Consider the following 16,006-nt stretch of genomic DNA (forward strand, 5'->3'; position numbering starts at 1 on the left):
TCTGTTGGTTACTGACTACACTTGCCATCACTCTCGGGGAGCAGCACCAGGTACCGATGGCTAGAATGATTGGCACACTTTTGGCACATATTCAAGCAGGCATTTCTTTGTTGTCCGCTAGTGACCGGTTTGGTTGATAATGTAAGAAAGAGTAGTTTGACTGTGTTCCTCTTATTTGCTGTAATGACGGGCTTTTGGATGTTTCCTAGCCCATACACCGTACTCAGCTGTCATTTCCTCCTTTCCCTTACCCACCAGGTGGAGCATGGCTACCGGATGCCGTGCCCCCCGGGCTGCCCGCCGGCGCTATACGAGATCATGCTAGAGACATGGCACAAGGACCCCATGAAGCGGCCCACCTTCGAGACGTTGCAATGGAAGCTCGAGGACTTCTTCACCATGGAGGGCTCGGAGTACAAGGAGGCCGCCATGGCTTACTGACGTTCCGGCTGCCAGCCCTCGCAGCTGGCCGGCACACCACCCATCTATTGAGAGGAGGAGAGGAAGAGAGCCAGCATTGCCCCCTTGTCATGGCTGTGCGCTTTCCAACATGTGCGGCAAAAGTGCGCACGGGCTCTGCGAGTACATCTGTGCGAGATCCCGCGTTGCCATCGCCCCCCGGGCGGGCGGGGACTGCTGTGCTGTTTGTGCGGCAGCCCGCGACATTGTGTCCTCATCCGTACTGGTTAGCAAGTAGCCAACTACAACTTTGGATGCGACTGCCCTTTCAAACGGGAAACATGCTGGAGACCACGCCATGCTAGTGATGTACACTGCACTGCGGCTATTTTGTCATGAGCGAGGTGTTCCCGTGATGCCTGTGACAGATTCCACTCCTCGGCGCACGTGCCCCTACTTTACGTCAAAAGCCAGTAGGGTGCTTTCTCCTTTTCGTGCTGCTGGTTGCGCAGTTGCCACTTTGGTGTCCCTCCGCATCTGTCACTAGAGCCCAGCTTCTCCCCCCCTTTTTCAAAAACACAATTGGTTGGTGGAAAATATTGTGCTTACCTGAAAATAGTGAGACAACAATTATAAAGCAAGGGTCAGTTTTACGGGCACAGAGCAGGAGAAGTCGTTACTCTTCTGCGTGTGACCCAATTAAAACACGGGAGACTGGTTCGGTTTTTTTGTTGGCAGTGAAAAAACTTTCACTACATTCAAGTAATTATGTTGCTTGCCTTGAAGGGTAAATTGGTTTATTTCTAAACTATAATGCATGTTAGATTAAACAACACGTTAGTCCAATGAGTGAGAGCCCTTACTTTTGAGATGCAGTCCTTTTTTTATCGGTTTTACTGCTAGGTCTATATCACACAAAATAGGTTCGTGTTTAGTTCCAGCTATGACCGTGTAAGTAATCGGAGCAGTGACTAAGGTATGCATGGTTCATCTGCTCTTACAACCCGCTGGATGAACCAAGCCTGGAAGCACACGTGGGGATTGCTTGAAGTGCTTGCATATAGTCAGGTCACAAAGCAGAGTCAGTCGAACCTGTAGTGTTGAGAATTCACACAGAGGTGTCGAATTCTTTATTACATCATTTTGTTAATCATATAGTTAATATGCATGCTGGCCTGAATGGGTGGTTTGCTCGCATGCGAGGTGTTTAAAGTCTGTGTACTTATCTACCAGTCCCACTCAACATTTCGAGCTATATTTTACCATGCAGCTTGTTTGCAGTGTTCAGAACCATGGATAGCTGTGGTCAACACTTCTTACGTGCGAGGCTTTTAGAAAGCAGTTTCTACCTCCTTTGGATCACCATCATTTTTTTGCAAGTCGTCATTTAATATTCTGAAGGTAAGGGACTTGCAGCGGAGTTTTCGACCCCATGGCATGCTGTAATGTGCGAACAAGGTCAGGAATTGTCAGTGACCTTTGTTGGCAGCCTCCAGACAGGACTCGAGTGCACACTGCCATCACAGTGGCTTCTTAATAGCTTACTACTGCCAACTTGTCAATGCCTTGGCATTGTTGTTTCATGTTAAAAACAAAAGTTAGTCATCCTCCTGTGCCTGCTGCCAACTTTGGGGGAGGCGTGTGTGTGCTCACCTTGCCTTCTTATTTTTGGCTCGTGTCTATGAAAACACGGTGAGAAAAGGCAGCCTTATTTAGTCTTGCAAACTTCTATCCTCCGATCGAACCAGAAGAATGTAGAGACAGATTTATATCTATTACTAGTGGGGAAACTTCTGTGCCTTTACGCCACGCTATTTTTTGAGGTTTGGAAAACAAGCCAGTACGTTTTTAAATTGCCTTAACCATCTCGTGCATATGGGCTTCGCATGAGGGGTGCACATATTTATCCTGCTCATTACTCTCTCATTTTCCCCGTTTAGACCATGGGCCATCGTTGTCAATGAAGATTTTATGAATGGTTTGGTTTGGTTTGTAGGGTTTAACATCCCAAAGCAACTGAGGCTATGAGAGACACCGTAGTGAAGGACTCCGGAAATTTCGACTACCTGTGGTTCCTTAGCGTGCACTGACATTGCACAGCACACTGATTTTGTGATTGGATGGACCATTTAATAAGCCAGTCAGTGAATCGGGGCAGCATTCGGCTATAGTAGGATACAACTTGTAAAAACAGCGGTTGCTCACTGTGGCCAATGGTACATGGCGTATTACTCTACTGAACAGTAAATAAAATCAGTTTTTGATATTTGATTGTACCAAATAAGGAAGAAGCATCAAAAATTTTTAGCATATAGTTTGGTGCGGTGAAGGTAACAAAAAAAGCTTAAACATTGAGCTACTTTTTCTCAGGAGGAATTGTGTGTGGTGGTCACTGCAGACTTGAGTGTATCTAACTGTAGTGACATGCTGCAAGCGACTGGAAGATTTTATGGCAGGATTAGTGTGCCCTCATGTGTGGCCCATATTCATGAGAGGGTCAGATTAGAAATGAAAAGCCGGCATGCATAGATTTTGCTGTTGCAACAAACAGCTTTACCATATCAGGAGGCCATGGTCATGCAGCTATCTGTACCAGACTTCTATCACTGATGCCAGTATGTTGTCCCCTTTATGACCCTGACCTTTTCACTTTTTATGTGTTGTTGTACAGATTGTTTTTTTTTGGTGAGGCATGCAAGCAAACCAGCTGGCCATTTTTTTTTTTATGCATGTAAATGAGATTTTAAAGGCTCTGGTACAGTTGGAGGCACCTGAGTGGCATTTGACAAACAAGCACACCACGCGATTTTTTCGCGCATCTTCATCCCCACTACCACCTCTCTTTCTCTCTCTACCTCTCTCTGATGGCGTCAGTGCATGGTACGGCCTTCTTCAGTGCTGTCGTCCCCTCCCCTGGTCGTCCTTGGCAGGGCGACGAAGAAGACGGATTTAGAAGCCTCCTCGAGCACACAGCAGCATTGTGCAGTACGGGAGGTTCTTCGTCATTGGAACAAGGTGGATGATGTCACAAGAAAAAGGTGGCGACCAGTGCGGGCACACACATTGATGGCGCTTAGCGGTGCAGAATGCAAGCCCTCTCATGTGCCTCTGCAGGTTGTCGTTTCAGCCTCCAGGTGCCGCCACCGTGTGAATGATTCCCATCTATCCATTACAGTATGACATCATACCAGCATGTGGAGGAGCTTCCACTTCAGAGTGGGCAAGATACTGTACTTTGGGTGCACCATGAAATGCCGACTCGGGACCTAGCCAGTGTGTGGACCGTGTTTCTAGACAATTCTTTTTTGCCATTTCGTCACCATTGACTCTGCCACGCATCTTGCCACTGTAGTCGACTTTACTGTGCGCATGTATCATGTGTTTTTGTGCGTGCATCTGTTGACTGCACAAAAGGCCAGTGCAAACTGAGAAAGGACAGTTCCATGTGTGCATCTTCCATGTGTTACCTTCTGTGTTGGTGCTTTCTTATGGAGGTTACACTTTATTTTAGTGATGAGTCTGTGTTGTTCCCTCCTTATCTCCCTTATGAGCATATTTTTACACAATGGGCTCCTAAGTGAGCAGTCTAGCTCAAAGAGATGCAAAGACTGGGCCATTCAATCTTGTTCCTTTTGCATTTTTTGATGTTTCATTTTAGACAAAAAGAAAGAATGACTCTAGAAATTCCATGAACTGTATTTAGTGATGCAAGCTGATGTTGCTGTACTCAAGCATTTTTTTTTTTCTTTGACACTTTATTCTTTTTACTGAATGCCGAAAAGAACACTTTGTGAGATGGCTGCTTGCCCATCAAGGTCGGTTTTGCTGTAGACAACTTTTTTAGCCGTTTTATTATTTTTGTACTGTCTAGCGCTGATTGTGGCAACAGGAATCATGCACGGTTTGTAATAGTCTCATCATGTTGCAAAAAATGAGCTGGTGTGCAAGCCGGTCGGGTGGTATGGATGCACATTGGAGAATACTATGACCAGCTCTCACTTCAAATAAGAGTAGATGCTTTGGAGGCGGTTCATTTTTGGTTGTTTTTCGAGCAGTTTGCACAATTGCGGACGTTCCGAATTGTGTAAATTGGGGCCCTCAATGTTGCTGCTTACAGTTTCATTAGCAGTTTTCCATGCAAGGTTTAGCTCACCAGGTTTTGTCAGCGTATTCGCTCTCTGCACACACGCACACACAGCTCGCTTTCTATCATTTGTCTAGCTCCTCGGTTTTGGATGTGCGCTCTCATTGTTTTTATACCGTCAGCTGCCGTGCCGCACAACCAATGGGGTTATGAAAGTGTCTCGCTTCATCCTCGCAGTGAATGAGTAAATCCATCGCATAATGCTCGCGTGTGGTGCCCCCGTTTTATAACTGCTGAAACGTGTTTTCTCCTTAATGTGCTTATAATCGATGAAACCGCAAGACGATCTGTTGGTTGCAGGTGAAGCTGTCTGTTGTGCGTGCAAAGTGTAACAAATTCTTTCATCGTTAGTTTCGTCGGATGGTCATGTACGCTATTCTAGATTTTTTTTTTTTTTGCAGTGTCATGCCTCACTGTTCTCAAAGCAACCATTGTGTGGCATCAGTTGCAGTCACACGAAAACCACTCTCTGTTCTCATTTTATAAAACGGAAAAGAAAAGAGCGTTGTGATGTGGCACGACATACCCTTCACAAAGAAGGCTTATCAGAGTCTCAATACCGCTGTAGCTCTCCTTTTACACAGCCAGCGAAAGTCTTTTCAAAATGCTGACGGCATGCCGAAAACATGCATATCTTCGTAGCAAGCCCTGGCCATGTTGCTTAAGAGAGACAAAGTAGCGTGGTGGTCATTTTAACAGCACTGCTTTATATGAGGTGGCCATTGAACCGTGTACTAGTGGCTGTGCATTTTTTTTTTTAATTCATGTTACAGACTGCCCCCAAAAAAGAACACGAAACGAAGTGTCATCAGTGGTGCCAGTTTCATGTCAGCTGAATTTGTACAATGCTCTGTTAGTACCTACTTTTCACTGACTGCCTGGAAGCCACCTTGGATGGCCTGTCAGGTTCCAGGACAGCTTTTCGTACTGAACTGCTGTGCTGACCAGGGTTTACAAGAAGTCTACTGAACCCGCCAGTGTAATATAAGTCACTGATTCGGTAGATTTCTGTTAATATAGCCCCCTGTTAGGAGAGGGCTGTGCTGTGTGAAATGGTCAAGTTGCGTGTATTATATATGTACTACTAGAACAGCTTGTCTGTATGTTTGGGCAGTGCCTGAAATCATCGGACATTTAAAGGCAACTAATGAGATTGTCGAAAAAGCTGAAGATAGGATGTAAGAAAAGCTGTCCTGACCTGACAGCACTGAACTGCTGCACATAGCATTGAGCTGAGGTAAGCGATGGGAAAGTTCGAAGTTTCATTTAGCAAGATAGTCTCGTGCGGCAATCACTTCTTTGACCTGCAAGGCAATGTCTTACATTAAACAGATATGGCAGAATAGCTCTCACATGTGCAAGCAGTCAGTTTCTTCATGGATGGCAAAATATTCTGTGCAAATTTGGCTGCCTTAACACATGCTTATGATGCCCGCTGGAGCAAGTCATGAAATTTCTTAAATATGCTCCAAGTGGATTTCTGCGTTATGGTTATCTGTGACACTCGTAAAGCATCTGTGTATTCTTTTACCATTGAGCACCTGTATGTTGCATTCAAAATCACACAAGTGCGATTTTGACTGCCCTGAGTCGCCTTCAAAATCGCACGTGTGCGATTTTTAAGGTGACACACTATAGTGCGAGACAAGCACTGTTTTAGTAAACAAAAAAAAAGAACTGGCTGCTTTGAAAATGGGAGAGTTCACAGTTGATAGAGCTGGGTGGAAGGGGTTTAACTTTTATAATAAAATCTTGTTTCCATCTTCGTTGTCTCCTGGCGATTTGTTACTCTTATGTAAAGAGTGCTATTTTTCATGAAAGTTTGGTGGACTTTAAATGGTGTTTCAATAACTGCAGTTAAAAAAAGGGCTAGGCTATTCAATAGCAAGCCATGGCATTAATCGTAACTCAATTGTCTAGCAAAAAAAACTTGCATTATAAACTTTTGTTGCCATCTGCAAATTTGTGTGTTAATTATGCCATTTCCGAGAGACATAGCCGAAGCATCTTTTGTCATATGCAGACAACACAAATGAGTTACATTCGACTATATATAGTTTTTATAGTGACATTGTCCTGCAATGCGATGTTGCTGTGACAACCAAGCGACATTGAAGTGTGGAAATCAAAACTCTCCACTTGTACCGGACGGCCGTCGGCATATGGCCATATCATGCATTGCGTTGTGAGGAGCTCTTGGGAATATTGCAAAAACTTGAGCCAGTCTACAGTTACAGCATTTGCACTCAATTATCAATTTCGTGTTACGTTTGAGTTCCCGGGTTTGATCCTGAACACGGCGGCTGCGTTTCGATGGAGGCGAAACAAAGTGGCATCGATGTGCTGTGCACTGTCAGCGCACCTTAAAGATCTCCAATCCAAGTGTTCGAAATTACTCCCTAGCCCTCCACTACAACTCCCTTTCCTCTCCATTTTCACTTCCTCCTTTCCCTTACAGAGGGGGGCGATTCAGGTGTCCACAGCAGAATTTTGACATACTGCGCCTTTCTCTTCCTGTGAACAATTATATTTATTATTATCATTGCTTTATATGTCTACATTATTTCGCAACAATCGCATCGCAAACCAGTCACAAATATTTTGCGCAACGGATCAGTTCCCCGCTGGCGGGCAGACTGATAAATAGGAGCAGGGCTGGTTGAAAGCTTTGTGACAGTTTTTGTGATTGATTGTAGTGTAAAAATCTGCCTGGTTAACCTTTATGGTAGGATCGGCTCGCTTAATATGCCTGCGTGGTGTGATAGACGCTGGCCCTGAATGTATTATTAATTGTTCACAGGAGGGGAAAGGCGCACTATCTGTCACTTATTTCTGTGGACACCTGAACCGCGCCATGAGGGAAGGGAGGGAGGTGGGAGTTAAAGTGGAAAGAGAGGAAGAGGAGCTGCAGTGGAGGGCTACGGAGTAATTTCGACCACCTGATTGATTTACTCCATGGAAGGGAAAGGCGCGGTAACTGTCTCGCTTGAAGGAAGGAAGGTGGGAGGGGAAGTGGAAAGAGGAGCCGTAGGGGGGGGGGGGGGGGGGGGGGGGGGCTAAGGATTAATTTCGACCACCTGGGAATCTTTAACGTGCGGTGGCATCGCACAGCACACGGACGCCCCTTCGTTTCGCCTCCATCGAAACGCAGCCGCCGAGTTCGGGTTCGAACCCGGGTACTCCGGCACAGTGGTCGGCCGTCTTACCACTGCACCACCCCGGCGGGGCGTTCGACCACCTGGGGGTCTTTAACGTGCGCTGACGGGGATGTGAAGGGTGGCAGTTCCTGGCCCTACGTGGCTGGGACGGTTGGTCAACGCCGCTTGCGGCGGGGGCTAGCCAGCCACTGATATTTATCTGTTGTAGGCGGTCATTGCACCCGCCACCGCTTCAGTGGTGGTAGACGACGGCTGTTGTTGCGGCGCGCGTCTTTCTCGATCTTCCTCTCTTTTTTTTTTGTCTATTTTTCTCTTCTGTCCGCACGAGGCAGCGGAGGTGGCTCAGCTACAGAGCCAGTAGCAGGATCGTGCAGTTTCTTCCTACAGCCACGATGCTGACATCGCACAGCACACGGACGCGTGCGGACGCCTCTTCGTCTCGCCTCCATGAATGTAGCTTGGCACTCTCGGTTAGCATTTTAGTTTGAGCACGAGGCAGCGGAGGTGGCTCAGCTACAGAGCCAGTAGCAGGATCGTGCAGTTTCTTCCTACAGCCACGATGCTGACATCGCACAGCACACGGACGCGTGCGGACGCCTCTTCGTCTCGCCTCCATGAATGTAGCTTGGCACTCTCGGTTAGCATTTTAGTTTGATTTGTGAGGTTTAACGTCGCAAAGTGACTCAGGCTGGAGGCGCCGTGGTGGAAGGCTCCGGAAATTTCTACCGCCTGGGGTTTATAACTTGCACTGATATCGCACATCACACACGCCTTTCTTTTCGCCGCAATCGAAAGCGGCCGCCGAGGTCAGGATTTGATACCGCACACTTATGCGATCGAAAATCGTTGACTTTGACCACACGGCACGACACGGCCGGGGTGAAATTAAATATTGGCCGTACTGTGCTGCTGTGTGATGGCGATGCACATTAAAAACACCATGTGGTCGAAACTTCCCGAGCCCTCCACTGTCTCTCGTAGCGCCGAGTTTCTTGCGACATTAAGGTCAACTCCGGTGGTTTTTCCATCATTTTCTGTTTTTCATTGAAATACATTCCTCGGCACGTCCTGACTTCAACACACAAAACCGTTTTTCGAAATTCCAATTAGAAGTATTTTTAAAAAAGAAAAACAGCAAATCGAAACCGAAACTGCTTTCACGGCTAGAAACCATAGAAACGACGTCCCAGGTGACGAAATGGTGACGTCACACTCAGTATTAGAAAAACACTCGTACGTGCATTGGATGGTGAAAATAACCTATGGAAATCATGAAACATTGCATAAAATGTCTGAAGTGGTTCAATATAAGCCTCGCAATTTCATAATCATGCGGGAAGTGGACAGTAACGCCGGTACACTGTTTGTGACGTCAGGAAGTCAGTGTTGCCGGCAGAAATAGTCTCAATTTAAGCCATGAAAACAGCATATTTTAAAGTCGTGTTGCGCACGAACGGATTATCGTACGGCGCCCAAATTTTGCAGAATGCGTCAGGACGGAGAGGAGAATATACAGTAAAATTTTATAAGAATATTCGAATGTCAAAAAACCCCATAAACCAAACCTAACTTATGATATATGATTGCAAAAGCTGTTTCCCGACATCAAAGAGCTCGCATGACTAAAATGAAAATTGTACAAATGGTCGCAGAAACCAATATATCATAAACTCTATCGGAGGAACAATTCAAAGAGGACCGCAGTCTGGTTCAAAGGGCGAATCCATCTACCTAAGAAGGGGCACGTGAAGGGTGACTGTTCCTGGCCTTACAGGGCTGGGACGGTAGGTCAACGCTGCTTGCGGCGGGGGCTAGCCAGGCATTGAATTTTTATCTGTTGCAGGCCGTCATTGCACCCGCCACCGCTTGGGTAGTGGACGACGGCTGTTGCGGCGCGCGTCTTTCCCTTGGTTTTTCTTTTTTTATTTATTTTCTCTTCTGTCCGCACGAGGCAGCGGAGGTGGCCTTTTCCTTCTTCCTACAGTCACAACAACTATACCTAGGTAAGCGGCAGGCACAGCAGGTGACAGCTATGGTGATGCGAATGAGATTGGCAAGTACAGTACGTGTGAGGTGCAGGATAAATGTGGTTCAAAATTTTGTAAAAGCACAGATCTTGTCTGTCTGGAAATCCGCATCTCACAAACTTTTTTTTACTTGCACGTGCTAAATGAGACCAATAAGATTCGCGAAGGACACTACTAACCAAAGTGTTACAACCGCATGGGGGGCGACACGCCGCGCGACGGGCGCCAAAGCATTGCTATTCTAGGCACTGTAGCATTGCCGCTCGTCGCTGTCGCTCAGTTTCTGGGTTTTTAGAAAATTTGGCGTGTCGATCTGAAAGCAGCTTGCGAGGCAGCCAATCGCAGAAGGCTTTGGGGTGCTCAACTTCCGTTCTGGCTTTTATTTTATTATTTTTTTTTTATGCGTGTGAAGTTTGTTTTCCTAGTCCGTTTAGGCGAAGAACCTGGTGCCTGCACGCGCTCACTGCGTCTGATTCATGTATACATTTGAGTGCATCGAGACAATACAGTAAAAGCTTTGAAGAGTAGTAAAAAAAGAAAGAAAAAAAAAAGGCTAGAGTGACTAGCCTTTAGCTATTGTTAATTTTTAGTGTTAATTTATATTGTTAATTTTTGAAGGAGCAGGATAAAGTCACTGCTTGTAATCGCAGTGTAGTAGCGAGCATGCCGCTGCGCTGTGACCCTTTAAAATGCGATGCGTTGCATAAAATTTCATCAGTGCTTTATCGTACTTCATGCTGTTTAGTGTTAGAAATGGGATACAGCGTGATTGCACTCCCCTTGGCCGAATGATGTAGGCGGCGGTAACAGAGCAACGCTGAAAACGCGCCTCTCTGTCGCTGAACCCCGTCGCTCCGTGCGGTTTGCACCATTGACCGGCCGTGGCACCAGCGACGGATCGCTAGGGGTGTCGCCCGATTCCGAGTAATTTGGCGCGTCATGGACGCAAGAGGCGGCACATCAACGCCATATTTTTTTTTAGCCCTATTGGGAAAAGTAATAGGAGAGAATCAAGAGGCCGCGCAGGCCCCTCACGTTGCAGTTGCAGGCACTGGTTGAAAGATAGCGTTTCATCGTATTCAATTTTCTTTTGTTGCCGCTGTATTGCAGATAGTTTTTAATACGATTTTAAGTGCACCTCTACACGTCCCGCAGTCGTGGCCGAGTGGTTAAGGCGATGGACTAGAAATCCATTGGGGTCTCCCCGCACAGGTTCGAATCCTGTCGACTGCGCTATAGTTTTTTTTTCTCCGCCGGTCACTTCATTTTTAACCATTGCATCAATATTCCCGATCGCAAGACATTGTTTGTTGTTTTGCGGAAGGTTTGCTGAGCTTATATATTTATAAACTGATTTATCAATAATTGCCGCCAAGGCGCTAAAACTGCACCAAATTTGATTTTAAAAAAATTGTGCATCGCAATAATTTCTTTTACAACGCGCTCCCTAGCTTAACTGACTGTCTTCCGGTGTCTTAATTACATCGTGGTCTGGACTGAATACAGTACATATACCTTGCTGAATATTCTGTGCATTTGGTTGGTGAAAGAGGTGCATATTTGCTGCACCACGCTACACCCCCTGCACCACGCCGTTCGTTCCAAAAAGTGCAGACGTCGTGCAAGTCGAGTTCACGAAAATTTCAGCAAAACTGTGCACCTCCTCAGCTATACCTCAGCGATCAGTGTCGAAATGGTGCAGCTGCAGCCGCCGCATAAAAGCAGACGACAGCTTGCGCGATGATGGCTTGCGTGTTGTGATAAACATTGAAGCGACCCTAGTTATTACACTCGTCAACGAGAACGGTGCCCGTATTTGCCAAACAAACGACGACGCGTACTTCAAAACAAGTAAGCAAATGCATGCGTTATGGTTCATGCTGACTCAATCGTGATCGAAGTTTGTTTGCGCTTCGTGCGAGCTGCATCGAGGCTGGCTCGTGTCAACGCTTCATTACGATGTGCAGTTTGAAAATTGATCTTATTCGGCATGTTGGCGCCGGTTGATGTGCGTGGCAATATAATTCACAGATAGCCGACCTCATGCGGTCAACTTTTGTTCATATATGCATCGCATTTAGTACTGCTGCTGCTTCAGTTCAGCTACTCATATATACAGTGTTCTGCAACTTTACCGGAACCGTCTTGGAAAATTTTCCCGCCTCGACCGGTTCCGATAAAGTTGCAGAACACTGTATATATATATGAGTAGCTGAACTAAAGCAGCAGTAGAAACAACCAGTGAATCCTGGAAGAGGTGGCATCAAGTTGTCTAACATGCACACAAGTGGACTAGTACCTGAAAACTTTATCGGGCAGCAGTTCAGCAAGGCTATGATCGACAAAAAAGTGCTTTCTACAAAGCCAAAAGGGACCTGTGTGAGGATAAAGGATGGCAATTTTGTCTTAATTAGAAATTCTCTAGCTGCTGAAGGTGATATATTTATTTGTGGGCAACACGTACTATGCCCATATTAGCAACTTTTATGATGTAACACTGTGCCCTGTTGATACAGGTGTTTACAGAGCCCCAGGGCTCTCACAGTCTCCGAGTATGTATAGCATCAGTGAAATCTGTACAAAATGTGCGTGCTCCCATTGTGAAAATGATACTTTTGCTAAGTATAACTGACAATGGCAAAGCAACTCTCCCACAGCAGTGTTTGTTTTCACTCATGTGCATGGTAATGTTTTGACTATATGCTAGGCTTTTGGTGTAGGAGCAGCAATATTGCATATAAAAATTTTCTAGGTCATATTTTTTACCTTGGTGATATGAACCTATTTCTTCAAAAATAATTACAATCTGAAATGGTCCCCACATCATAAAGTAACAATTTATCACTGAGCATGTTTTTGTCCCACCAATAGTTTTGCATTTCACTCCGAGAGCTTAATTAGCTTAGTCAGTAATATTTAATTGGAGCGTTTACTTAATATTGCGGTATTAATGTTAGTGAGATGTGCATGCCCAACGTCAGTGCTGTGTTTGCCTAGAAACGTTATGGTGACGTAATCACTAAACGTCATGGTGACCTCTGTCAGGCAATGTCTTAGCAATGTGATATTTTGTCGCATAACGTTGTTACATACAGGCGACGTTTAGGCAATGTTTTGCGTTACCTGGGTTATGGGAACTGTTGTCCAGGATATAAAAGGTTGTGCCTAGATTTATGGCCAGAAGGAGAAAGAACTGCTCCTGGTGCTTCGCGCAGGCTTAAATATCAGATACATCCACGTCGACAATGAACTGAAAAAGAAAATTTTGTAAGGCTATACATGCATTCGTCTCTACAGACATAACTCTAATGCAATTACTGTGGGTGGAATGGTGGACATCAACAAAAAAAGGAAAAAACAACTGCTTTCGGGGTTATTTTCAGAACAGCAAATGGCATTTCAGTTTTGTGATAAGAAATTTTTACAGCCAAATCCAACTACTTCAGATGCAATGATGCATTACATGTGAATATTATGAGGTCACATAATCTAGTCTCAAAGCACATTGACAAATTAAACAGCAGCTCTATGTATCATAGAGAACATCAACCAACAATGAGGTGAGGCACTTCTTTGCTCTCTCACTGGTGCTTTTCTAACCTCTTATTCTTTTTTGCATCCGCATGGCACAGTGATAAAACTGGTTGCCATTACGTCATTTCAGATTAGATTGTTCGACTCTATAACAAACCGGCGCTAGTTTGGATCTGACATATATTTAGCACCAAGAGTTGGTCACATATAAAATGGGTCACGTGGAATGGTTTGAACAGCAGTGTCAGTAAATGCTGTAATTGAATAGAACACTAGCTGCAAACATTTCATTCCATGTAGACAGAACGCTAGACACTCCATTAGTAGAAAGAACAGAAGGGAAAGCGATATTCTTGTTGTTGCACCATGGCCTTCACCATGCAGCTGTATGTTTTATTTATTCTATTTACTTATTTACAACATTGCCTGTCTTCTTCCAAGACCATAGGAGGGAGCTATTAGTAAGTTAAAGCAGAGAACACATGTACATATTCTTCATGGGCAGCAAGGCAGGACATAAAAGTATATGTATGCGAGAAAAAAATTGCGATAAAAGGACATAGAGCATATAACCAGCAATGACAAGCCCAACTTCAGAATGCAGTCAACATCGTGTTAATAAAAAGATCAAATAACTTTTTCTGTCCTCAAACAAACAAACAAGCAAACAAACAATGGGTTGTTTTGCTGCATATAAGTTCAAATTTGTTGGTCCACATTTGTGCTGAAAAGCCACTCCTGGATTTTACTCTCTGATCACCTTCTCTTTTTCAGTTTATATATGGTTAAGATTGTTACCTTTATGATGCACAGAGTTTGCAATAAGCAAATTTGTGTGGTGCAAGTAATACACATCAATTCATCAAGCTATGCGCCAATAGGCTGATAATATTGTTTTGTTTTTGCGAATGCATATACACTGAAATGCTCAAGGCAGAGTAAATGCAAAAGGGAGCACCAATCGGCACACAAGAATGATTACTATCTATTCCCAAAGTTTGTTAAACACCTGCTATCAAAGGAAGCTTCTGTGCTAAGCTGGGCGTGATAAAGGACAAACGAGGCAAGGATCTCACTGAAGCTTCAGAGGTAAAGAAGAGGTGGCAGCAATACACAGAAGAACTGTACAAGAAGGACCCGAATGTGTAAACCCAACATAAGACGGTTGTGATTACTCGTCTCGAGCCGGGCATCCTGAAGAGTGAAGTTGAATGGGCCTTAGCCAGCCTTGCTAAGAACAAAGCTAGCGGAATTGATGGCATTCCAGCTGAGTTGCTTCAAAACCTCCACCATGACGCTGTTAACATTCTGCATACATTATGTCAGAAGATTTGGACAACCCTGCAGTGGCCACAGGATTGGAGGAGGTCAGTTTACATCCCCATTCCAAAGAAAGGCAGTGCCAAAGATTGTTCCAACTACCGCACGATCGAGCTTATTTCGCATGCTAGCAAGGTGATGTTGAAAATCCTCCAAGGTAGGCTGCAGCAGTATGTGGATCGGGAGCTTCCGGACGTGCAAGCTGGGTTTCGCAAGGGCAGAGGAACTAGAGACCAAATTGCCAACCTTCGCTGGATCATGGAAAAAGCAAGAGAGTTCCAGAAACCCATCTACTTCTGCTTTATTGATTATGCGAAAGCGTTTGACTGCGCAGATCACAGCAGATTGTGGCAAGCTCTCCAAGAGATGGGAGTTCCAATTCACCTCATCTGTCTCCTTAGGAATCTGTATGAAGGACAAGAGGCCACACTCAGAACTGGGCATGGTCTTATTGATTGGTTTCCTATTGAGAAAGGAGTGAGGTAAGGCTGCATACTGTCGCCCTGCCTATTTAACCTATATGCAGAGTGCATCATGAGGAAGGCCAGTCTGGACGAGTCTTCAGCTGGAGTGAAGATTGCTGGAAAACGTATCAACAACCTTAGATATGCGGATGATACCACTTTAATGGCAGAAAGAGAAGTGGAACTCAAGAAACTTCTGATGCGCGTACAAAAAGAGAGTGAGAGGTTTGGGCTTAAACTGAACATTAAAAAGACAAAGATCATGGCGTCTTGCCCTATCAAGTCCTGGAGCATCAATGAACAAGAAGTGGAAGCTGTGACAGATATTCTCGTCTTGGGCTCCAAGATTACCTCGGAAGGAGACTGCAGCCATGAAATTAGGAGACGCCTGCTTCTGGGAAAGAGAGCAATGGTTAGCCTTGACCGCCTAGTAAAGAGCAGAGACATTAGTCTGCCAACCACGATCCGTATAACTCGTGCTATGGTCTTTCCAGTTGTGATGTATGGATGCGAGAGTTGGACTGTGAAAAAGGCTGACCGCCGAAGAATTGACGCATTTGAATTGTGGTGCTGGCGAAGACTCTTGAGAGTTCCTTGGACTGCCAGAAGATCAAATTAGTCGATATTGTCGATCATAAACCCTGACTGCTCATTGGAGGGTCAGATTGTAAAGTTAAAGCTCAGCTACTTTGGTCATCTGATGAGAAGAGAGGAGTCGCTGGAGAAAGATTTGATGTTGGGAAAGGTTGTTGAGGGTCGCCGGAGAAGGGGTAGGCAGCGAACGCGATGGTTAGATGGCGTCCTCGAGGCACTGCAGATGAAGTTATGTGATGTTAGGAAGATAGTGAGAGACCGGAAAGCGTGGCGGTCACGAAGAGTCGGACACGACTGAACGACTGAACTGAACTGAACTGTGACCATACCGTGCAAGTATGTCAGCAAACACTGCATCTAAGTAAT

General features: G+C 45.3%; 1 protein-coding gene and 1 non-coding gene across 3 annotated transcripts in view; both read left to right on the top strand.

Moving 5' to 3' along the window:
- Src42A (Tyrosine-protein kinase Src42A) overlaps window positions 1–6,308 on the top strand; it is a 68,664-nt gene extending 62,356 nt beyond the window's left edge. For both annotated transcript variants that reach the window (XM_084578898.1, XM_084578899.1), the window contains exon 7: window positions 259–6,308. In XM_084578898.1, coding sequence (XP_084435024.1) covers window positions 259–441 — 183 coding nt within the window. In that variant the 3' untranslated portion in view covers window positions 442–6,308. The remainder of the gene's footprint in view (window positions 1–258) is intronic.
- A 4,571-nt stretch (window positions 6,309–10,879) lies between these two features.
- TRNAS-AGA (transfer RNA serine (anticodon AGA)) lies at window positions 10,880–10,961 on the top strand. The gene has a single exon. It is a non-coding gene; the product is annotated as a tRNA-Ser (tRNA).
- Window positions 10,962–16,006: the final 5,045 nt, after the last annotated feature.

This window comes from Amblyomma maculatum, chromosome 9 (genome assembly GCF_055883805.1).
Source record: "Amblyomma maculatum isolate TAMU_Amacu chromosome 9, ASM5588380v1, whole genome shotgun sequence".
Taxonomy (NCBI): Eukaryota; Metazoa; Arthropoda; class Arachnida; order Ixodida; family Ixodidae; genus Amblyomma; species Amblyomma maculatum.